This window comes from Lissotriton helveticus, chromosome 2_2, assembly GCF_964261635.1.
Source record: "Lissotriton helveticus chromosome 2_2, aLisHel1.1, whole genome shotgun sequence".
NCBI lineage: Eukaryota > Metazoa > Chordata > Amphibia > Caudata > Salamandridae > Lissotriton > Lissotriton helveticus.
The window spans coordinates 375720211-375745160 of NC_136060.1; the positions used below are offsets into that span (position 1 = coordinate 375720211).

The 24950-nt window shown below is 46.3% G+C and overlaps 1 protein-coding gene across 7 annotated transcripts in view; it reads right to left on the reverse strand.

Annotated features, from left to right (window-relative positions):
- Positions 1-24950, reverse strand: part of SH3BP2 (SH3 domain binding protein 2) — a 420756-nt gene that overhangs the window by 168206 nt on the left and 227600 nt on the right. For all 7 annotated transcript variants that reach the window (XM_078678566.1, XM_078678567.1, XM_078678568.1 and 4 more), the window contains one exon: positions 10957-11104. Coding sequence is in view for 3 of the 7 variants with exons in the window: in XM_078678573.1 (XP_078534699.1) it covers positions 10957-11055 (99 nt within the window). In the remaining 4 variants the exon portion in view is untranslated. The remainder of the gene's footprint in view (positions 1-10956; positions 11105-24950) is intronic.

The following is a 24950-nucleotide window of genomic DNA, read 5'->3' on the forward strand; positions in this document are numbered from 1 at the left end:
CCATATCATGCGAATTTCAAACAAACGTATCCTCACACTGGATATGGAATATTAATGATATCCTTGCTGGGATAATGAATCTTCTAGTGTGGGAATTATTAAGTCAAAAGTCACCCAGGATGATTTGTAAATGTAATGGAAAGCTCCCTACTAGATTAATTCAGAGCAATGAATTTGTAGATTTGATTGACAATCATTCGAAGGAATTAGCACAAGTTTTCAAAAGTTGAAAACAAGGAGGACAAGATTTTGATCTTTGACATTAAATTCTTGGACAAGACCAATTTGTTCATTAAATTAAATGTGTACAATTTTAGAGGTAATTTTAGTATCAATCTCTTTAAAAAAACAAAACAACTTTATTGATACATGCTCAATTAACAATACACTTAAGGAATAGTATGCCACAGAGATTCCTGCTATGCATTTAATTAAAACATATCAACATGAATATAGGTTTTTAAAGATGAACAGTTTGCGGTTCCCTTTCAACCCCCCCACCCCCCGCCCCCACACCCCCAACTCACCTTCCCTGGTCCTGGAGAACTACCCAGTATTTAGCTGTGTCTCGGTTTCCTACAACTCGCACACATTTTTTTTTAATCTTGAAGATACAGATGTTTACACTGTTCCACTGAGATTCTACTTAGGTTTGGCAGATTGGGCATAAAGTAATTCTTGCAGTTATTACAGAACGTGACGAAACAGCCCCCACAACCCCTCCTAATATTGCTGCACTGCCACCTCCCTTCTCCATCCCTCCACCAGAGCACAAACATTTCCCCCGATTTTACTGCTGCCGCAACTCATTTTAATGCAGAGCACTCAGTTTCAGTGACATGTGGTGGTTTCTTGAGCGCCAAAGACTGATCCTCTAAAGCTATAGTGTTCAGTTTCTATTGGAAGATCAATCTTTTGGCGTCCCTATTCAGTGCGGCTTGAGGGCTTCTTTGACGCTGGTGCTGATATTCAGCACCCACAGCAATTTTAGCAAAAGCAACAGGTAAAAATTATAGCTGAAATTTCAAGCCAGACCTAAAAAGGTCTCTAAGTGGATGTACAAATATGGACATGCACACAACTGGTTGGAGGGGACTGGCCTCCACTACTACAACAGGGACTCCTTTGTGGTTTCATGCAGTTGCTATTTCAGTGTTATATTACTTCAACAACCATTCTGGCTGGCAGTGAAGTAATTGGGCAGGAGTGGTGATTGTTAGGCCAGGCAATCAATCTACCCACCTCAGTTGTTTAGGCGAAGGTATGTTTTAAGGAGACAGGATGCCAGTCAGAGGTTAGTCAGTTATTTATTATCATAATCTGATTATCTTCAGTCAATAAACTTGTATTACATTCCATAATCTTTATACAAATGTGATCAATACATTTCCACAATGTTTTTCAATACATTATACAATATTCACTGTAATAACACTTTATAACCAATAATAACATTTGACATTTCACAATTTAACAATTCCTGCCCAATGCATTTCGGCACCAAAGTGCCTTCATCAGGGGCTGATCTGAAAAAATAAAAAACAGAATGTGTAAATGTGTTTTGTTTAACGTGTGCCATGGGAGTGATTTCTTATAAATAGTATCATTCCATACCTCTCTGGGTTATTTGCGTGATCAGTCAGCTGAAATAAAACCACAACACCTAATGTTATATTATGAGAACTACAATGTAAGGTCTAATTCATAAGAGCCATAATTTCATGCTTACCCAATGATTTCTGGGACTTGTTGTTCTCTGAGAAGAAATTATATGGAAGCCTGACGGTTAATTGTGATCATTCCTTTATATCAAAGGATGAATAATTGTAAAGATTAAATGATAAGTCCTACCTTATCTTGACTGGTTATAACGACCTGTAAACGCATAATAGGGCGTTTAGATATTTGTATAAAATCACGAGTGGATACTTGTCCTGACTGTCGGATAAGAAAGACATACCTGTTGAGTGAATATTCTCTTCCTACAAAAAGAGTAAATATGTTTGCGTAAGCACCGAATTGCTGTTATTGCCGATTCTATATACAAATGAGAGAAGTCAAGTGAGAAGAAAGTACCTGTAGTTACTGTCGTCGCTGTTCTTAAACCTCTACTCGCGTTGAATTCTACTAGCGTAGTTAGCAATCTCACGGCGACTTACTCATATGTACCATTCAACGCTTCGCGCCACGTACTAAACACTAATGACGTACTCAAGTCTGAATATGTAACCAAAGCGGGTGATATTTCAAAGCGCTATTTTGTAGTATACAACATTCTAATGAAGTTGTACTTATCTCTACGGAATATAACGTTATCTTTGGATTAATAAATGAGAGTACTCCTGGAAGAATTAATACGTTATACGAGAATATGCTTCTAATCACGGGTGATATTTCAAAGCGCCATTTTGTAATGTACAACCTTCTTATAAAATTGTACTTATTTCTATGGAATATAACGTTATCCTTGGATAATATTCCTGAAATAATTTATACATTATACGGGGCCAACTACACAATCTTATTTTTATAAAGCGAACCGATGTTAGAAAACATATGTATTGGTAATGCATCATATTAGTCAGGAGTAATGCTGCGGATTCTATATAAATGTTTCAATAGATGTACTTGCTGTATTACTCAGGTGCTTTATCAAGAATTGGCATTTATCGCGTGCTACCCAATATTCACGTATGTACAGATGTGTGTTAATACTCTAAAAAGATTGACAGAGAAATGGATGTTAATCTATGTACTAACGTATTTTCAACAATCAATGATGTGCAATCGTATAAGTGTGACATGTACTATTCACTGGATGGAGTGTACAGTTAGAAATCAATATCTCAAAGTCCCATCTATTAATGCTATCTTAACGGTAATTTTTATCCGTAGTGCTGTTCTAAAGATGATAATATTGGTTGATGAACTTTAGGTCAATAAACAATCTACCTCATTAGTTCTAAAGGTAACACGATAAATCATATCTGTCATTTAACCCCATTGGGTACATTGTCTGCAATTGTTTTATCCAATATAACTCTCGTTGTAGGAGTCTCTGTCTATTGTCAATGCCAGGTTTAATCTCCACTTTTTCTATGATGAAAAACCGTAGTTGAGAAATCTTATGACTGACTTCCTTCCAGTGAGTCGCAAGTGGTGATGATATGTGCTGGTTACGTATTCTGCTCTTGTGCTCAGTTAGTCTTGTTTTTATCTTACGCTCAGTTTTGCCCACATATATCTTTCCACATGGGCATTTAATCCCATATACCACATTTTGAGCATTGCAACCACTGGTGTGTCTCAATTTTATGGTTTTGCCGGTAGTTGGATGTGTGAAGGTGTTGCCTGTGATTACGTTGTTACAATGTGTACAGTTCTGGCAACGTACGGTACCCTTGTGGTCGGTCCTGCGGTCATCCAGTGAGGTTCGTTTTAGTATTTGTCTGATGTTTGGACCTCTTGTGTACGCATACATGGGTTGTTCTGAAAATATGCCATTGAATTCCTTCTCTGTGGATAGAAGTTCCCACCTTTGATTGATAATTCGTTTTATTCTCATGGATAGTGTAGTAAATTTTGACACGAACACCAATCTCTCCTGGTGTGTTTTGGGTCTCGGTTGAAACAGTGATTGTCTATCCATTTGTTGGACTCTCTCTCTGCTGTGTTCCACTATTTGCGTGGGATATCCACGTTCTTGGTATCTTTGGACGAACATTGTGGAAATGTATTGATCACATTTGTATAAAGATTATGGAATGTAATACAAGTTGATTGACTGAAGATAATCAGATTATGATAATAAATAACTGATTAACAATTGAATACAAAGTTGAAAGTGCATAATCTATTAAGGTGTAGGATAACACCATGTGCACAGTGCGCAACTAGATAAGAGATTATCCCATCATAACTAGTTAATAAACCACAGGCATGACAAACCTGAATAGTTGCAGCACCATTAGATTAGAGTGAAAATAATAGTTTAAATTGGAGTGCTCCTCACACACCCCCTAAACTGTTCTTTATACTGAGTCACAAGGAAGGGGAAGCACCCAACCTCACGATGCAGTTTTACAACATTACAGCTATGACAGATAACAGGGCCAGCAGTATGGCTTACACATCGGAACAGGCTGATAAAATTTATTCAATGATACAAGAGGTATGGCAGGGCTCGACAAATCCACTCGCCCGCTCGCATTTGCGAGGGAGAATGGATGAGGACGAGCTATTTTTAGGTCCTACTCGACCTTTCTGGCGAGTAGGAAATCAAACTAACTTTTGTCTTCTGTCTTTAAAAACAGAGCAAACGTGACAAGATAACACGATTTAAAGGCATTTTTATTGCTCACAAAGGAAATGAGCAATAAACATGCCTTTAAATCTTGTCATCTTGTCACTTTTGCTCCGTTTTCAGAGACGGAGGTCAAGTGGGTTGGAGTCAGATCGAGGGGATTTTCCATGGTACTAGACCTGCAGGACTAGTACCATTTTTCGGATTTGTCTAGCCCGGACAATGGATGCCCATGGGGGTTCAATCAGCCAGCAATTAAAACAACTTGAATACTTGACCAGACGCCAGTTAGACCAGAAAATGCATGCATCTACATTGGTGCAATATCATAAAGCTAAGCCGATCCCGAGAGGCTTGAGACTGTTGATCAAGCCAATGTTGTTTCGTTTCAATCTGAACGCCAAATTCATGGAGAAGTGGTATAATATACTTAATAAATGTTCGCTTGATTTGATCCCTTTGATTATCGAAGAACTGTCTAAAACAATCCGTGAACTTGAAGAGGAAATCTCCATACTAAAATCAGAACTGGAGACTAGAATGAAAGTTGATACATGGCAAATTAGTATAGATGGACTAACCCAAAACTTGAAAAGTACAGCAAAGAACTCCAGGAGGGTAAATTACGAAAATACAAACGCGACACCATCGATTACAAACTGAACGAGGTGTATATCTGGGCGGAGATCTATGCCCGTCGACAATATCACCCAAAAAAAGCACAAACAACAGCGCATTCCTCTGAGGAGAGTCTAGTGACTGAGAAGGAAACATCGATCACCCGGGGACCAGTCCAACTAACCAACCAGACTCAGATAACATCAACTGACAGCATACAGCAACCGACTACCAGTTGAAATGTGGCTTTTTTGTCCCAGGCACGAAATCTAGGATTACAACCTACGGGTCAAACCACAGGAACAGTAGTAAGCGAAAAACCAGGAGAGGAAATGGCCGGAAAATCCTTAAGGAGCGGGAGGACAGTGGTTTGATCATCAATATCTCCTCTATTACTCTCACACAACAGCAACAAAGAGTGTTAAACAAGGGGCTGTCATTTGTGCCCACAGTTACAGCTAGTGAAATGGAACTTGAAGGAGCACTCCACAGGTTCATGAGAACACTGAGATTAAGACACTTTTTCAGTAACATAGTACAACCCATAGAAACAACTCAAACAGAATACAATACACGTTTCAAACCCAAAAGAACCTACCAACCACCTGCGTCGCATAAAATGCTTGACACATTTGAAACAATGGTGAAAAAGGACATACATGGTTTGGATTACAAGAAAACAAAACAAAGTAATCTTACAAAATCTAAGAAGCAAACATTACAAAACCTAGCAAACAACCAGGCAATACAAATACAACCAGCTGACAAAGGAGGAGCAATGGTAGTAATGGATGCGGATTTCTATATAGCAAAAGTCGAAGAGCATGTCTCAGATACAGGCACATATCAACTTCTGGACAGAGACCCAACAGGATCTTTACAACAAATGCTTAAAGATTTGCTACAAAATGCATTGGAACAAGAATGGATTGATGACAAAATCAGAGGCTATTTAACCACCATCCACCCTCGTTGTCCTAAACTATACATGCGTCCAAAAGGTGCATAAACATCTGACCAACCCACCTTGCAGACCTATCGTCTCGGGATGCGGGTCAATCTTTGACCCCCTAGGACGATATCTGGATTATTTTCTCCAAAAATTTGTACAAGGTTGGCAATCCTATATAAGGGATACTAGTGATTTCTTAACAAAAATCTCGGAAATTGAAAGTGGATTTGAAGAGAGCTGGATTCTTTGCACAATAGATGTAGTATCTTTGTATACGTCGATACCGCATTCTGCTGGGTTAGACTCAGTAGAATGGGCACTATTGCAAATGGAAGATTTACCAACAGACAAAGTGTTTCTCTTGCAGTTGTTAAAGTTCAGTTTACACAACAGTTACTTTGAGTGGAACCATCGATATTATCCTCAAATGACTGGAACTTCCATGGGCTTTGCAGGGGCCCCTGCCTACGCGAACATTTTTATGGCGCAATTTGAAGCAGAACATTTGATCGAAACCACAATGTGGACACAAGTTAAAATGTACTGTCGTTTCATAGATGACATCTTTTTAATTTGGCACGGTACTGAGCAAACACTACTGGACACCATACAACATCTAAATCAGGTGAACCCAAGGATTCAATTTACACATAAAATTGATCGTCACACGATGGATTTTTTAGATGTGAGGATAAATAAACACTCAAAGGGTTTCAACACAGAACTATATACTAAATCTACAGATCGAAACAGTGCACTGCACTATACCAGTTTCCACCCAAGGCCATTAGTGAAGAATCTACCAGTTTCCCAATTCATTCGCATTAAGAGGATTTGTTCACAAACTACAACATGTGATTCTAACATAGACAGGTTCGTCCAAAGATACCAAGAACGTGGATATCCCACGCAAATAGTGGAACACAGCAGAGAGAGAGAGTCCAACAAATGGATAGACAATCACTGTTTCAACCGAGACCCAAAACACACCAGGAGAGATTGGTGTTCGTGTCAAAATTCACTACACTATCCATGAGAATAAAACGGATTATCAATCAAATGTGGGAACTTCTATCCACAGAGAAGGAATTCAATGGCATATTTTCAGAGCAACCCATGTATGCGTACACAAGAGGTCCCAACATCAGACAAATACTAAAACGAACCTCACTGGATGACCGCAGGACCGACCACAAGGGTACCGTACGTTGCCAGAACTGTACACATTGTAAAAATGTAATCACAGGCAACACCTTCACACATCCAACTACCGGCAAAACCATAAAATTGAGACACACCAGTGATTGCAATGCTCAAAATGTGGTATATGGGATTAAATGCCCATGTGGAAAGATGTATGTGGGCAAAACTGAGCGTAAGATAAAAACAAGACTAACTGAGCACAAGAGCAGAATACGTAACCAGCACTTATCATCACCACTTGCGACTCACTGGAAGGAAGTCAGTCATAAGATTTCTCAACTACGGTTTTTCATCATAGAAAAAGTGGAGATTAAACCTGGCATTGACAATAGACAGACTCCTACAACGAGAGTTATATTGGATAAAACAATTGCAGACAATGTACCCAACGGGGTTAAATGACAGATATGATTTATCGTGTTACCTTTAGAACTAATGAGGTAGATTGTTTATTGACCTAAAGTTCATCAACCAATATTATCATCTTTAGAACAGCACTACGGATAAAAATTACCGTTAAGATAGCATTAATAGATGGGACTTTGAGATATTGATTTCTAACTGTACACTCCATCCAGTGAATAGTACATGTCACAATTATACGATTGCACATCATTGATTGTTGAAAATACGTTTGTACATAGATTAACATCCATTTCTCTGTCAATCTTTTTAGAGTATTAACACACATCTGTACATACGTGAATATTGGGTAGCAGGCGATAAATACAAATTCTTGATAAAGCACCTGAGTAATACAGCAAGTACATCTATTGAAACATTTATATAGAATCCGCAGCATTACCCCTGACTAATATGATGCATTACCAATACATATGTTTTCTAACATCGGTTCGCTTTATAAAAATAAGATCGTGTAGTTGGCCCCGTATAATGTATAAATTATTTCAGGAATATTATCCAAGGATAACGTTATATTCCATAGAAATAAGTACAATTTTATAAGAACGTTGTACATTACAAAATGGCGCTTTGAAATATCACCCGTGATTAGAAGCATATTCTCGTATAACGTATTAATTATTCCAGGAGTACTCTCATTTATTAATCCAAAGATAACGTTATATTCCGTAGAGAGAAGTACAACTTCATTAGAATGTTGTATACTACAAAATGGCGCTTTGAAATATCACCCGCTTTGGTTACATATTCAGACTTGAGTACGTCATTAGTGTTTAGTACGTGGCGCGAAGCGTTGAATGGTACATATGAGTAAGACGCCGTGAGATTGCTAACTACGCTAGTAGAATTCAACGCGAGTAGAGGTTTAAGAACAGCGACGACAGTAACTACAGGTACTTTCCTCTCACTTGACTTCTCTCATTTGTATATAGAATCGGCAATAACAGCAATTCGGTGCTTACGCAAACATATTTACTCTTTTTGTAGGAAGAGAATATTCACTCAACAGGTATGTCTTTCTTATCCGACGGTCAGGACAAGTATCCACTCGTGATTTTATACAAATATCTAAACGCCCTATTATGCGTTTACAGGTCGTTATAACCAGTCAAGATAAGGTAGGACTTATCATTTAATCTTTACAATTATTCATCCTTTGATATAAAGGAATGATCACAATGAACCGTCAGGCTTCCATATAATTTCTTCTCAGAGAACACCAAGTCCCAGAAATCATTGGGTAAGCATGAAATTATGGCTTTTATGAATTAGACCTTACATTGTAGTTCTCATAATATAACATTAGGTGTTGTGGTTTTATTTCAGCTGACTGATCACGCAAATAACCCAGAGAGGTATGAAATGATACTATTTATAAGAAATCACTCCCATGGCACACGTTAAACAAAACACATTTACACATTCTGTTTTTTATTTTTTCAGATCAGCCCCTGATGAAGGCACTTTGGTGCCGAAATGCATTGGGCAGGAATTGTTAAATTGTGAAATGTCAAATGTTATTATTGGTTATAAAGTGTTATTACAGTGAATATTGTATAATGTATTGAAAAACATTGTGGACATTTATTGATCACATTTGTATAAAGATTATGGAATGTAATACAAGTTGATTGACTGAAGATAATCAGATTATGATAATAAATAACTGATTAACAATTGAATACAAAGTTGAAAGTGCATAATCTATTAAGGTGTAGGATAACACCATGTGCACAGTGCGCAACTAGATGAGAGATTATCCCATCATAACTAGTTAATAAACCACAGGCATGACAAACCTGAATAGTTGCAGCACCATTAGATTAGAGTGAAAATAATAGTTTAAATTGGAGTGCTCCTCACACACCCCCTAAACAGTCAGAGGTTAGAGCACAAATGATTAGTGTTTAAGATCAAACATTTGGAAGGTGACTATCATAAATGTAAAATACACATGGTCCCCATCTTCAGATTGGTTCTTTGCTAAACGACACAAAGAGGACAAGATAAAAGGGTGAAAAAGTAATAGGGTGAGACAAATGATTGTAATTTACAGCCTTTATTTAGCAATGATCTAGCGAAAAGATCAGCAAAGTGCTTCAAATGGAGCATTCGGAAAGCCTTTGGAAACCCTAGTGCATGCTTCACAACCGAGAAGCTCGTGAGCTACTGGTAGCTCTCCTGTTTGCAATCCAGCCTAATAAAAGGGAAGTATTTGCTTGGTTGATTTATTACAAGTATAACAAAATTGAAAAGTATGCAGTCACTAACATTTTTATGTGGGTGCCAGGGGCATTGCAGCTATGGCTGTTATGCATTACCCATGTAAGGAAAATGACAAAGTCTTATTTATATTTTGGGGACAACCGTGCCAGAACTGCTGGTAAATTTTTATAGGGGGTAATATTGCCTAATGTGGTCACTACTACAACATTGATAATATTAGTAGCTCGTATTATTTTTATTGAACTTCAGTAGCTCGTATTACAGAAAACATTGATGACCCCTGCTCACAATTTAGAAAACATAGGAACAATTGTAACTATGTGGAGCCGGGGTATTACAACAGGAGAGAGAGGGAGGTTGTACCTTTGGACATACTATATTTAAGGAGCTAGAACCACAGACAGCAAGGTGACAGCAAGGTGAATGTTTACAACCACCGGAAGGAAGAATTTGAACGTTAAACCTGTCCATCAGGATGATTGGCCAAGACTAGGGTAGTTTAAAAATAAAAATCACTCTGCGAGGGTCTTGGTTGGAAGGTCGCCATATTACATCTTTGGCCTGCGGGACTACGATGGAAACTGTCTGGACTGTGTTATTCATTTGTGAGCAGAGATTTAGGGTGCTGAGGGGCCGTGGGGGGGGGGTTCTGGGTTTGGAACTGTGGAGGAATAATGACATGCCTGTTCAATTGTTTTGCACTGAAAATGCCAATAAAGATATTTTAAAAAATTAAAAAAATAAAAAAATCACTTTTTCCACCTTTTGGAAAGGTAATCAGGAAAGAAAGAAAAATATAAAACAAGATATAAAGATCACCTACAACAGCTAAAGAAGGCGCAGTATAGTATTCAAAGTCATTGCAACAAGAGGCAATGAAACAAAATATGCCACATATTACAAAGTTTGGTAAAGGTGCCTGCAAGTGTGCCATAAATACCTGAACACTATGATCTTTCAATGCTAGTAAAACTTTGGATCCAAGCTATACATTCCACGAGTGGTGGATACGTTTGCAGCTGTGCAAGGCTATTTATAACCAACATTTGCATTGATGTATCAGTACAAAAATGACACTTATGCGGAGTAACCAGTGCAAATACAAAAAAAAATGGTTGGTGCAACTTTGTGTGTTGGTGCACACTGGTGCTTTATTATCATGACACATTGTAATACATGCTATCTGGCTCAATGAACTGTAAATGTAAAGCGTGGAGTTAAAAAAACTTACCACCAGGAAGAGAATCTGAAAAATCTTCAACCAAAGTCTTTCTAGGAGCACCCACAGCGGTAGAGAAAGACCTTCAATTTTCACTCGTATTATCAACATTATTTTTCAATTTTCATTTTATTTGCCTCACTCATCTTGGTCTCTCATCCTGAAAACAGGCGAAAATAAATTAAGAATCACAATTAATAACACAGAATATTCAAACAGCAGGTAAAAATGTATTTCCACACTTTAAAATAGCCGACTGGAAAATTACACAGCTTTTCAAAATTGCGTTTTTTTTCAAAGTCTCTACACCTATATTCATCCGTGGACTGGACACTGTTCCTCTTCTGCAACTTCTCAGGCATTTTTATTCACTAGTCCTGATGTTGATCCCATAACCTCTGTTGGGGATCGAAATGTCGTCGACAACCACATCTTAACTCTAACCGTTATTTATGATTAATGCGGAGAACAAGATGTTCGCTTCATTGTGACTATTATTATTTCTTATCTCACTAAAAAGTCACATTTAAGTTACACGCCTGAGGTTTGGACATCTTTTGACTTCCAGAAACCCTGTCACTTCTTGCTCACTCTATGTTTATGTATTGTTTCCTTGCTTTAATTTGTTTGGTTAATAAATCTTAATACTGTCCAATTGGACATAAATAGACCCAATTCTGACTGAAGGGTTGTGGCAATAATTATGTATCTTGCTTGAAAGGGACCGCTGTCTCCAATAACTCAATAATGCCCTTGGTCCCTTCAGACTATAAGGGTTCCCTTGTTCTGTGTTTATAGCCAAAGAAGGAGAGGCAACCGAATTCCATGCACACGAAATGTCTCCTTTAGCAATCACAGTGCCCACACCAATCAAGGAGCAACCTCCCGGCTCTCCCATTTCTTCCAGGAGTCCCATTGAAGCTGTTCTGGGTGATGGGTCAATGGGCATCCTCGAGATGTGAGGTAGGGTGTTGAAAATGGCAGACCACTATTTCATTGGGCATTGCCATAGCAGATTGTTAGAAAGGCGATCCCGGGGGAGGCAGAAGATGTCTGACTGACCACCCCTAGGTCCACCCCTCCGTCTAGAAGTAGCCGAGCATTATCGAGAGGCCTCCTGGGTGAGGGTCCTCTCCTAGGATCGTACAGCAGAGTAACCACACCACTACAAATGGACACCACACAAGAGGATAAGTTCTTAGGCTTTATCAAGAATAAAGGTTGCTTGTCCTCAGCGATATGTACAGGCAGATCGAGGGATCTGAAAAGTCTTGTAAATAAGGGACAGGGTAGCGGGATAGTCTCAGTACTGGTGAAGGAGGGGATACCCTGCGCACAGCTCTCAATCCTCGAGCCGGGGGGTTCCGAGAGGTCGAGCCGCGGCAGCTCCAGCAGGACTCGACAGGTGGTCTTTAACGGAGAGGGGGCTGCGGCAGCGCCAGCAGGCCTCGAGGTGGTTTCGGCGAGGATGGGCCGCGGCAGCGCCAGCAGGCTCCAAAGATGGTTCAACGAAGATGGGCCGCGGCAGCGCCAGCAGGCTCCAAAGATGGTTCAACGAAGATGGGCCGCAGCAGCGCCAGCAGGCTCCAAAGATGGTTCAGCGAAGATGGACCGCGGCAGCGCCAGCAGGCTCCAAAGATGGTTCAGCGAAGATGGACCGCGGCAGCGCCAATCAGGCTCCAAAGATAGTTTCAGGTTTCAGGGTAATGAGTTCTTCTCGGGGTCAGCCGCGACAGCGTCAGCAGGGCTCTTGACTCCAGGGTACAACTACCGTCCTACTCCAGGGCTGGCCCAGATATAGGACTGGAGTCCTTTGATGTCCGGACCCTCGCGCCTGGGGGTCAGAAGGGCCGGGATGGTGGTGTCCAGACACCCAGCAGGGGGGTGGAGCCAGCGCCCAGGGAGGCCGGGGGGGCGATCGATACCAGGCGTCCGGGGACGGCCATCGAAACTCCCCTCCTCTTGGATCCGTTGAGTGGCCACTCTACCACCCGGGGGATCTTGGTGCCTCGATGTCGGGGCTTCCCTGGGGCCTTGGCCGGGGCCGAGGCCACGTGCTCGGGACGTGATGGGCCCAAGATGGAGTCGGGCCTGTAGGGGTGGTCCGGAGTGGTAGCCGGACCGGCAGGGTTGGGGCGTGCAGGGTTCGCCGTGTTCCAGGGGGGAGAGCCGTGGTTTGCCAGGGTGGTTGCTCTCGTCGGTAGTTCGTGTAGGGTCGTGCCAAGGGGGCGACCGTGGCTCGATGGAGGGCCGATGTCGTCCTGGGCCCGCCATGCGGGAGGGGTAGGACCACGCCATGAGGCCGGGTCCACTCCAGCTGAAGGCAGGGGAGAGTCACCCATCTTCTTGGGGGTTCTCCTCGCCGAGGCGGAAAAACCGGGACAGGCCATCAGCATTGGCGTGGTCGTTGCCAGGGCGATGCTCCACAGTGAAGTCCATCCCTTGGAGGGAGATGGACCATCGTAGTAGCTTCGGGTTCTCGCCCTGCATCTGCATCAGCCACCGCAGGGGCCGGTGGTCGGTCTGTACCCGGAAGTGGGTGCCAAAGAGGTAGGGCCGGAGTTTCTTTAGGGCCCACACAACGGCGAAGGCTTCCCTCTCGATGGTGCTCCATCGTTGTTCTCTAGCCAGCAGGCACCGACTGATTAAGGCCACGGGAAGGTCGACTCCCTCAGGGTTTACTTGTGATAGGACCGCCCCAATTCCGTGCTCCGAGGCGTTGGTTTGGACCCCAAACTCTCGGCTGTAGTCGGGGGCCTGGAGCACAGGGGCGGTGCACATGGCAGTCTTTAGTGTCTCGAAGGCTGCTTGGCACTCGGGGGTCCAGTGCACCTTCTGTGGTAGTCTTTTGGAGGTCCGTTCTGTGAGGGGCCCCACAATGCTCCCATAGTCTTTTATGAAGCGCCGATAATATCCAGTGAGCCCCAGGAAGGCTCGGACTGCTGTTTGGGTGACCGGGGGCTCCCAGGCCCGGATGGCGTCAATCTTTGGCTGGAGGGGAGCCACCTGGCCGCTCCCTACTTGGTGCCCCAGATAGGTCACGGACCCTTGGCCTATCTGGCACTTGCTGGCTTTTATTGTCAGTCCGGCCCGTCGGAGGGCCGTCAGGACCTCCCAGAGGTGTGTCAGGTGCTCGTTCCAGTGGAGGCTGTATACCGCAATATCGTCCAGATATGCGGCACTGAACTCTCCTAGCCCCGCCAGCACTCTATTCACTAGTCTCTGGAAGGTGGCCGGAGCGTTTTTCATGCCAAAGGGCATCACTTTGAAGTGGAAGTGGCCGTCGGGGGTCGAGAAGGCAGATCGCTCTTGTGCACCAGGGGTGAGGCCGATCTGCCAATGCCCGGCCGTGAGGTCGAAGGTGCTGAGATACTTGGCGGCCCCCAGGCGATCGATCAGTTCATCTGCCCGGGGGATGGGATGGGCGTCGGTCCTGGTGACGGCATTCAGCCCCCGGTAGTCGACACAGAACCGGAGCTCCGGGGGTGCGCCGGGGGCAGCGGCTTTAGGGACCAGGACAACGGGACTGGCCCAGGGACTGTTTGAGGGTTCGACTACCCCCAGAGCTAGCATCTTGGCAACTTCGGACTGAATGCAGGCCCGAACTCGGTCGGGAACTCGAAAAGCCCGGTGTCGTACAGGCGGGCTGTCCCCGGTGTCTACATCGTGGACACACCACCGGGTGACCCCGGGAGTGAGGGAAAATAGGTCTGCAAATTGCCCCAGCAGCTTCCGGCAGTCTTGGTGCTGTTCTGGGGTCAGGGTAGAGGAGAGCGTGACCCCTTCGACGGAGCCATCCCTCTCGGTGGTGCTCAGATCTGGTAGAGGCTCGGAGTCGTCTTCAGCTCCGTCATCTGTAGCTAGCAGCAGGCTCAGTTCAGTGCGGGCAAAGTGAGGCTTGAGCCGGTTGGCGTGTAGAACCCGGAGGGGGTTCCGGGGGACTCCATGTCCACCAAGTAAGTGACGGGGCTCTTGCGCTCCACCACCTTGAAGGGCCCCGTCCATTTGTCCTGGAGGGCACAAGGTTCGACCGGGCACATGACCCAGACCTGCTGGCCCGGCTCGAACTCGATGGACGAGGCGTTCTGGTCATACCAGCGTTTCATCTCCTCCTGACTGGCCTCAAGGTTGGCCTCGGCAAGTTCCCGGAACTTCCGAGTCTGGTTGCGGAGGGTCCGGAGGTACCGGTAGACATCCGGTGGTGCATCTCGGACAGCCGTCTCCCAGCCTTCCTTGACCAGGCTGAGGGGACCTCGGACAGGATACCAATACAACAGTTCGAAGGGGCTGAACCCCAGGGACTTCTGGGGCACCTCTCGATAGGCAAACAGGAGGCAGGGCAGCAGGACATCCCATCTGCGTCGTAGCGGCTCTTCTAGGCCCTTGATCATCCCCTTCAGTGTTCGGTTAAACCGCTCTACAAGTCCATTTCCTTGGGGGTGATACGGGGTGGTGAACTTATATGTGACCCCGCACTGTTGCCATAGGGACCGCATATATTTAGATATAAAGTTTGTGCCCCGATCACTCACGACCTCTCGGGGGAAGCCGACTCGGGAGAAGATCCCCATTAGCGCTCGGCCCACCACGGGGGCCGTGATGGTTCGGAGGGGGATGGCTTCTGGATAGCGGGTGGCATGGTCCACCAGAACGAGGATGAAGCGGTGTCCCTGAGAGGTGCGGGGGTCCAAGGGCCCCACTATGTCGATCCCCACTCGCTCGAAGGGGGTGGTTACCACGGGAAAAGGTTGGAGCGGGGCTTTGACTTTCCCACCGCTCTTCCCGCTGGCTTGACAAGTTGGACAAGTTCTGCAGTGGTTGCTTACATCGTTGCACATTTTCGGCCAGTAAAAATGGGTCACCAGGCGGCTGTAGGTTTTGTCCTGCCCCAGGTGCCCGGCGAGGGGCACGTCATGTGCCAGGTTCAAGAGAAAGTCTCTGAATCGGAGGGGGACGACCAGCACCCGGCTGGCTCCCAGTTCGGCAATCTTCTGCTCGCTGTAGAGGAGGTCGTGGTCCCAATAGACCCAGTGGGACCCCGAGGGGTCTCCGGCGGCTTGAGTGGCGGCTTGTTGTCGGATTCCCTCGAGGGAGGGACAGGTTCTCTGTTCCTGCCGGAACTGGTCGCGGGTGGGGCCACCTTCTTGGCGCCATTGAGCTAATTCGGGAAGGTGGGCGAGCTCGGTGAGGTCTTCCAGGTTGGGCCCCTGGGGCCAGGGTTCAGGGTCGGCGTCCTTGGGGACGGCGGGCGGTGGAGGTGCGGGCCACTCCGGTTCTTCAGGCGGGGTGTCTTCGTTCGGGGCGGAGGCCCGGGCGGTCATGGATCGAGTGGTCGCACAGACCCACTCGGGAAGGCCTAGCATCCCCAGATGCTCTCTCCGCTCGACGTGGGCCCAGGGGGAACTTTCCAGGTCGTTCCCGAGGAGGCAGTCCACAGGGGCATCGTCCCGGACGGTCACCTTCAGCATGCCCGACACCCCTCCCCATTCGAAGGGGATACGTGCCATCTGGCACAAGCTCTCGGAGTTGTCCGCCGACCGTACTGGGCACAGGACGTTGGGTAGGATTTGTTCAGGGGTCACCAAATGGCAGCGGACCGCCGTCACGCTGGCTCCAGTGTCACGGAGGGCTTCGGCCCGGTGTCCATTAATGGTGACCCATTGGCGGCACTTCTGTGTGTTGCCTGGGATCGGGGCTCGGGGGATCATGTCTCTTTCGCCCAGGCACACCAAGGACATAGCGGCGGGCTCCCACTCGGCCTGCTCGGGGTCGTCGTCCTCTTCCTCGCCTCTTTCTTCACCCAGGGCGGCGGCCGCGATCTGGCGGTTTGGAGGACCGGTGGTGCCGGGTCGCTGGTTCATCGGGCAGAGGTGGTCATTAGCATAGTGACCCAGCCGCTGGCATCTGTGGCAAGTAACGTTCGGGCGGGGCCCCGGTCGTGCTGGAGGGGCCCCCCTTCGGCCCAGGGCTGGCGAAGAGGAGGACCCCGTGGGGGCGTCTCGGCCCCTGCTCTGGCCTCCTCCGCCGCCTCGTGGTCGGTGGTTCCCCGGGGATCCCCGGCCGTAGTCTCCCATCGGGCTCCGGGGGACTCGGGTGCTCACCCATCTATCGGCCTCGACAGCGAGTTTTCGTGGCTCTGTCAATTTGCTGTTGAGGAGATGCTGCCGGAGTTCGATGAAGCAGTTGTTGGAAAGGTGTTCCCATATAATGAGGTCGACCAACTGCTGGTAGGTGGTGACCTGACTGCCTTTGATCCACCCCTCGAAGGCTCTGCTATAAAAGTTCACGTATTCCACCCATGTGGTACCGGGGTTTTTTTTACAGTCTCGGAATCGCTGCCGGTACATTTCGGGGGTGAGTCCTTAGCGAGTGAGGAGGGCGGTTTTCATGTGTTCGTATGAGGTCATCTCGGCATCGGGAAGCTCTAGCAGGGCGTCCCTCCCTTCGTTGACGAACTTCCCCCAGAGGCCGGCGCCCCAGTCCTTGAGGGGTACTCGATGGGCGGTCATGGCTACTTCATAGGCCTTGAACCACTGTTGGATGTCGTCGTTCTTATAGTACTCTTTGACGACATCCTTGGGTATGTGCACCTTCGTGTCCACAGGAGGGGGCGAGGTCTTGCCCCCGGAGGCGCTGGCCTCGCTCGTTTTGGCCTTGATTTCTAGTTCCTTTAAGCCACGCTCATGCTCGAACGTGAGTTTCTTTTCTTCGAGGTCTCTTTGTCTTCATTTCTCCTCCAGGTCTCCTTCCAGCCGTAGTTGCTCGAGGGCTATTTTTCTTTCCGCCAGCTGTAGTTCTCCGTCTAGCCGGAGTCAGGCGAGCTCCAACTCGTGGAGCCGGTTCCTCTCTCGTTCTCGGGCGTCTTCGTGGGAGAGGCCCGTGTCTAGGTTTGCGGGTCTTTCCCCCGCTGGGGTCGTGTCGGTCTCCGGGCGTCCGTTCGGGCCCGGGTTATCTTCATTCTGGGGTGGCGTGTCTCCGGCTTCCACCCATGTTTGCAGGGCCGATTTAAAGTCTTCCTTGGTGCTTAGGCCAGTGGTAGCGATGCCCAGGTCTTTGCAGAATTGTTTCAACTCCTTATGACTGTACTCTTCCATTTTCTCTTTCCGGAATTCTGCAGTCGGTCTGGTTTCTTGAGTAGTCATGGTCACGGTGTGTTTTTCTAGGTAGCGGTTGAATCACTCTCTGTACGATTTGCGTTGGCTCGGATCGCACCGCCTGCCACCAATGTTAGAAAGGCGATCCCGGGGGAGGCAGAAGATGTCTGACTGACCACCCCTAGGTCCACCCCTCCGTCTAGAAGTAGCCGAGCGTTATCGAGAGGCCTCCTGGGTGAGGGTCCTCTCCTAGGATCGTACAGCAGAGTAACCACACCACTACAAATGGACACCACACAAGAGGATAAGTTCTTAGGCTTTATCAAGAATAAAGGTTGCTTGTCCTCAGCAATATGTACAGGCAGATCGAGGGATCTGAAAAGTCTCGTAAATAAGGGACAGGGTAGCGGGACAGTCTCAGTACTGGTGAAGGAGGGGATACCCTGCGCACAGCTCTCAATCCTCGAGCCGGGGGGTTCCGAGAGGTCGAGCCGCGGCAGCGCCAGCAGGACTCGACAGGTGGTCTTTAACGGAGAGGGGGCCGTGGCAGCGCCAGCAGGCCTCGAGGTGGTTTCGGCGAGGATGGGCCGCGCCAGCAGGCTCCAAAGATGGTTCAACGAAGATGGGCCGCGGCAGCGCCAGCAGGCTCCAAAGATGGTTCAGCGAAGATGGACCGCGGCAGCGCCAGCAGGCTCCAAAGATGGTTCAGCGAAGATGGACCGCGGCAGCGCCAGCAGGCTCCAAAGATGGTTCAGCGAAGATGGACCGCGGCAGCGCCAGCAGGCTCCAAAGATAGTTTCAGGTTTCAGGGTAATGAGTTCTTCTCGGGGTCAGCCGCGACAGCGTCAGCAGGGCTCTTGACTCCAGGATACAACTGCCGTCCTACTCCAGGGCTGGCCCAGATATAGGACTGGAGTCCTTTGATGTCCGGACCCTCGCGCCTGGGGGTCAGAGGGGCCGGGATGGTGGTGTCCAGACACCCAGCAGGGGGGTGGAGCCAGCGCCCAGGGAGGCCGGGGGGGCGATCGATACCAGGCGTCCGGTGACGGCTGCAGGGCCATCGAAACTCCCCTCCTCTTGGATCCGTTGAGTGGCCACTCTACCACCCGGGGGATCTTGGTGCCTCGATGTCGGGGCTTCGCTGGGGCCTTGGCCGGGGCTGAGGCCACGTGCTCGGGACGTGATGGGCCCAAGATGGAGTCGGGCCTGTAGGGGTGGTCCGGAGTGGTAGCCGGACCGGCAGGGTTGGGGCGTGCAGGGTTCGCCGTGTTCCAGGGGGGAAAGCCGTGGTTTGCCAGGGTGGTTGCTCTCGTCGGTAGTTCGTGTAGGGTTGTGCCAAGGAGGCGACCGTGGCTCGATGGAGGGCCGATGTCGTCCTGGGCCCACCATGCGGGAGGGGTAGGACCACGCCATGAGGCCGGGTCCAACACAGATGAAAGAAATCAACAGTTTCCTCTGGACTGTGAAAGCATAGGTGTGCCCTACATCTGTGTGCTTGCCAGACTGTCAGTGATGTCAGGTAGGAAATGTGTATATATTTTAATTGTATGACCCAGAGTCGCAAGGATATAGTGAGTTGTCGGAGGGGCCGTTCCTGCGTCTCTCCAATCACTTTCCTTAAGGGGCCTACAGATGCCTCCCGCCTTTCCCTGAGCAACATAAAAAGAAGGAGTTGTAATTATCTACAGGATTGGTCATTATGAAGCGGCCACAGAGGGGTCTCCAATGTAATCTTATGGTTCCACAGGATCCATCTCAAAGAGAATCTCCAGGCCAAAAGCACCACACTAGAACGTTCAGGAAGCGAGTGAGGAATGGGGACCAATACATCATCCCCACTATGTTGTACCAACCCAAAAAGGAAACCTCAGTCTGGAATCTGTGGTCTTGCCACCACCCCAGTGAGCCAGTCGTTTAACACCACGACTTGAGAAACCCATGCCACAAGGCCATTCCCATACCATTTCATAGGTTGACTTAACACATTTGCCAAATAAGATTCGAGGCGTTTGGTTAGTCTGCTCCTGAAACCAGGGCTTTGGGAACATCAGTGGGGAGTTCTGAAGAACACAGAGGAACCACACCACTATCATTATCTTGGACAGCACCACTCTGCCTAAGATATTAAATGGCAAGGTGGGCCATCTCGGAAGGTCTTTCTTTATGTTGGTTAGGAGGGGGGGGGTGAGGTCCCTGTATGTATCCCAAGACATAAAAAAAAAAAAAATGTTGGATTGGGAGTTGGGTTTGCCCTTAAGAGTAACCAGGAGATTTAGGCTAGTTCAACTGGAGAGCGGAGGCCTGCCCATATAGATTTAATATGTGGGGAAGTCTGTGACCAACAACAGGACATCATCCGCATAGAGGGCAATACGATCCTTCACACCTTACCCTCGTGAAATCCCAGACAAAACTTCCCAATATTTCTGACCCCATCTAGTAGGATAAAAGCAAACCAGTAAGTAGTGTTCATCAGAAGATTTATACATGTATTTACATCTTGATGGTGAAATCATGAATATGATCGGATTTTGAAACCATGGAAAAGCAGTTTGAGAGGCATTTCTGTGGACTTCCATAAAACACGGCTCATCAAAAGCAGGATGCTCTAATGCAACAGCTTTTTGATAGGCAACGAGAGTCTCCAATTCGAAAAGTTAGTGACTGAAGAGCCTTACAGAGTGCCCTTGCCAAATAAAAAATATTTGGGCCATCAAAATGGCAGATACTACAATCCTAAGATGTGAAGGGATAACTTTTTTAATGACTTCTTTCATTAGTCCATAGTTAACCACGCATCACTCACTAATTTCAGAAGAATTCAAGGTTTTAGATCAATGTTTTCAAAGTGAACACACATCTAAACATGCTACACAATTATGTTACTCTTTTACTTTTAAGAATGTTTCAAGCTCATATTTACATATATTTATAGGTACACAAAGTGGCAGGTGATAAAGCAATCACTGTTTGGATTTAACATTATCAATGTGGCCCTGTGACAAAACTCAAAGCAGTTTTGGCTTATGTTGCCACTGATCCTGTGAAGGGCAGCCTCAACCAGTATCTTTTCTTCCATATATTCAACTCTGCTAACATCTGTAGTTTGCAAGTTTTGTTTCAAGACTTTTTTTGTGAAGTTATAAACACATCTGCTGTATTGTACAAGAACACCATAATAAATTGACCATTGACTCAATCTGACGATCGCCCAATGGGCTTGGCTGAAATGAAAAGTTTTTTACTGTTCCCCTGTGGTGCAGGGCTGCTGCACTGTAGATCAATTGTCCACTATCCTCCTTTTTAAAGCTCTGGCATCTTCTGCACAGCAGCTCCTCTCTCCTGTTGAGAATGTAAAGAAATGCTAGCCCCACACAGGAAACTCTATGCAGTTCACGTTGACAATGAACATCACTGCATGAGGGACATCCAGCAAAGCCCACCAGAGGGGTATGTTGCCCGGGCTACTAGACGAACATCCAGCTCTGTGCTTCTCAGTCTGCCAGTTGGGAGACCTGGGGAAAAACACATGGGCAGCGATGCGGGTATCCATAAGAAAATGAGTTGGAGACTTTGATGCCTCTGCAGCTCAAAGGACCAATGAAACACTGAGAGGCCAGCAGTATCCAAATTTATTTAGAGCTTGGTTTAGAAGCAACTCTGGCTGATATGGCTTGCAGCACTCTGGAGCCCCCAAACGGCATAGCTGGGATGCTAGTTTGCCGATCACAAGCATCCAACCTAATGGTTTACCCTGGTACAGCAAGCAAACATAGTGACCAGAGGAGTATTAGTAATTACTGTTGGGGAGTCTAGCTTCAGCCTTCAGCTGAACAATAAGTGGTAGACAACATAAATCTTTGAGCTCAAATGATCGAGCTTTTACAGCCAATCACCACTGATTGATAAGACTTACCCTGCCTAAACGTGTAAGTGAGAAAAGCCACCACAGCTAGGGACTTGTTAAACCTGGCATGATCACGACTGACTCAAACCACCTCGTTTCAGGTATGTCTGTCCAATGAAAGAGCTACATCACTTTCTGTGGATCTAAACATCCTCTACACTCTTCACAAAAACTGAGATTCGCTTTAATGTCATTGTAAGAAGGAAAAACCGTCACTGTAAGGTTACTTCTCTTGTAGACCTAGAAAAACCAGTTACTCACTTTTTTCAGCCACCATGCCAAACATAAAAATAACTTTACCGTTCATCTGAAAAGTAAAACATTATACCCGTAGCCTGACTGTTAAAGATAGAATAGAGCAGGAAAATACCATAATCAGTGTCTTAAAACAGAAGAGGCAGCACTTTGAGCGTCTCAACAGCAGGGGTGTTTGATAAACTCAACCAGGTAGAGCGACAAGTTGCGTAGAGCGAGCAAGTAAGAAAGACCAACAACACTCTTCCCGCAACCAAGCAAAGCCCTGGAGCGTTCTGCTTCCTCTCCCACCAAAGGCATTACCAAGATCCTGTCTTCACGGAAACCAACCTGGCCGCCACTGATACTTGTACTCTACTGTAGCATTTATGCAGCATTTCATACCCTTGATTAGGCCCATGTGCATCAGGTTGTAGGCACTATTTTTGAATGCACGGTTGATAGAGTGCTGAATGCAGTTTGGCAGATATGAGATTCAAACACGCTGCAGTGTATACCGCTGCGCCTCAGCCTATGGTGTTGAGGAAAACGTGTGAAAAGATATAACTGCACATTAATACCAATTTAGGAGTAGTCAGTATGCACGGATGTTATGTTTGGATGTGGTATTTATTTTGGAACAAGCAAGTCTGAAAGGCATTTGAACTTTACAGAGTTAAAGGTTGAGCTACACTCAATGAGGGATTGCAGGCATAGCTGGGTTTGGAGTGTGGGGGTGGCCTGTTACTTTACTATGACACAGCGTTCCCTAAAGTGGTGCTGTTTCCACTCTCTACTTAACGAAGGCAGGGTTGGTGAGGTCCTGACTGAAAAGGGGATTGCGATCCAGTATCCTATTATCCATCTGAGTGCACAGCATGTGTAAAGGTGGAGTGGACTAGAAAGAGTGTTACATGAGGTACTCCCAGAAGTGAGCCAGAGGAAACCAAAATCCTGGAGGCATATCCAAGCTGCGGGTCCACCAACAAAAAACAAAGGCACAAGCCCAGCAAGTGGTGATAAGCAACTACAGTGTGTAAGGTTACAGTAAATTGGACTAGACATACATCCTGGATTAGTGCCCAATCCAGGACTCTGGCTTTAGGAGCCCTGGGGACTTTTTGGAAAAAGTCAAACTACCCTTACTACTTCAAGAGAGTTCACATTTGTCTCCAGCTAGCCTCCCCATTTCCCCAACTGTTAGTCACATCCTGCTAACCCTTGCCCCGTGAAGAAATAAACAACGAGTTTTATATAGTAATATTAAAGTTATAATAACATCAAGATCACTAAACATGACCTGCCAACACTGGCCAGATCGTCACTTCACTCATCTCACTAACAGTTCCCTAAGAAAGTGAAACACGATTTAGTAAGATTTATGCTGTCGAAATATAACTTCGATCCGGGCATGCTAATACACTTTGAACCTATTTCTTTTCTTCCTTGCATGCCAAGGTCATTGATAAATACAGGATGCCACACCCTCCTCAGAGACCTCATGGCCAGGCCTCCATCTCAATTAATATTTGGGGAGCAATCCTATTGTGTGGAGATGAAGATAAGCCTTGTGAAGGTTCCCATTAGAGCTGTTCAACTCTTCAAATACCTCTTTGAATACTGCTTTAAAAAACCCAGTGCACCGTCTACTTTTAAGCATATAACGGAATAAAGTGAGATTGTCACAAAGAAGCCCGGACTTTGTCAATCATATACAGGACTAGATAAACCTCAGCACTGTTCTTTCCAAACCATAACCTTCATCACTTGCCAAGTACCAGTGGTTATCCCAAATGTGCGATGTTCTATAACACATATGTGGTCAGCCGCACACAGTAACCAGTGAATCCCTTTCTATGGGTTTCTGCATGCAAGCTTTTGATACAAAACAACATCTACAAAAGCATGGAAGGTCTGGGTAGCAACAGTAAGCCATGGCCTGTACCAGGTACATTCATAACAAAATGTCCGCAAACAAACTGTGTTACAAAGCATCCGAGAAAACAGATCTGCTCTTGAGTAGATCCAATGCCTTTTCAGCAAATCATCGTCCCTGTGAAATTCTTCCATCACTACTCAAAAATGAAAAACAATGGATACTGCCCAATGCTGAACTGAATTCCATTCTCCAAGTCAGTGCTACTGCCAATTGTGTTTTCTACCATCTGCTACAACTCAAAGCATTTCCTTGCTAACCTCAAACCACATTATAATCCTGATGTGCCTGGTCCGAACATCGTGCCTGCGTTTCTGCAATGTAAAAAAACACATGCCAATTACAAAAGGGTCAGAAGTAAGCTGCTTTCGTGTATTGAATACATTATCTTATCTGGATCCTTCTAGCCTTCCATTGCCTCACCTCAAGACACTGTATAAAGGACATAAGGCACTGGTTGGTGAGCCTAGCAATACATCCTCTGCCAACTATATGCCAAAGGTCGACCTACTTTACCATTGAACCTGCTTTGGGCCAGCCCACTGCATATCATTGGTTGTGTCTCTTGTATCTGCTTTTTGTTCAGAAGCTTTCCGTCCTCTTCTTGTATTTGCCCTCCATTCCCACTTCTTTAACCCTTTCCTTGCTGCCGTCGGCCAACTGCCGTCGTGAGCACTAACTTGGTAGTGCTACGCACGTCCGTTGGGCGACGCGGCCCCGCCCACATAATAGAATGCCCCGCACCGCAGAAAAATTATCGCCGCGGTAAACGGGTTAACATCCTTTTGAGTAGACGACTTGTTTCCTTCTACTGTTTGCATTCAGGGAACTACCT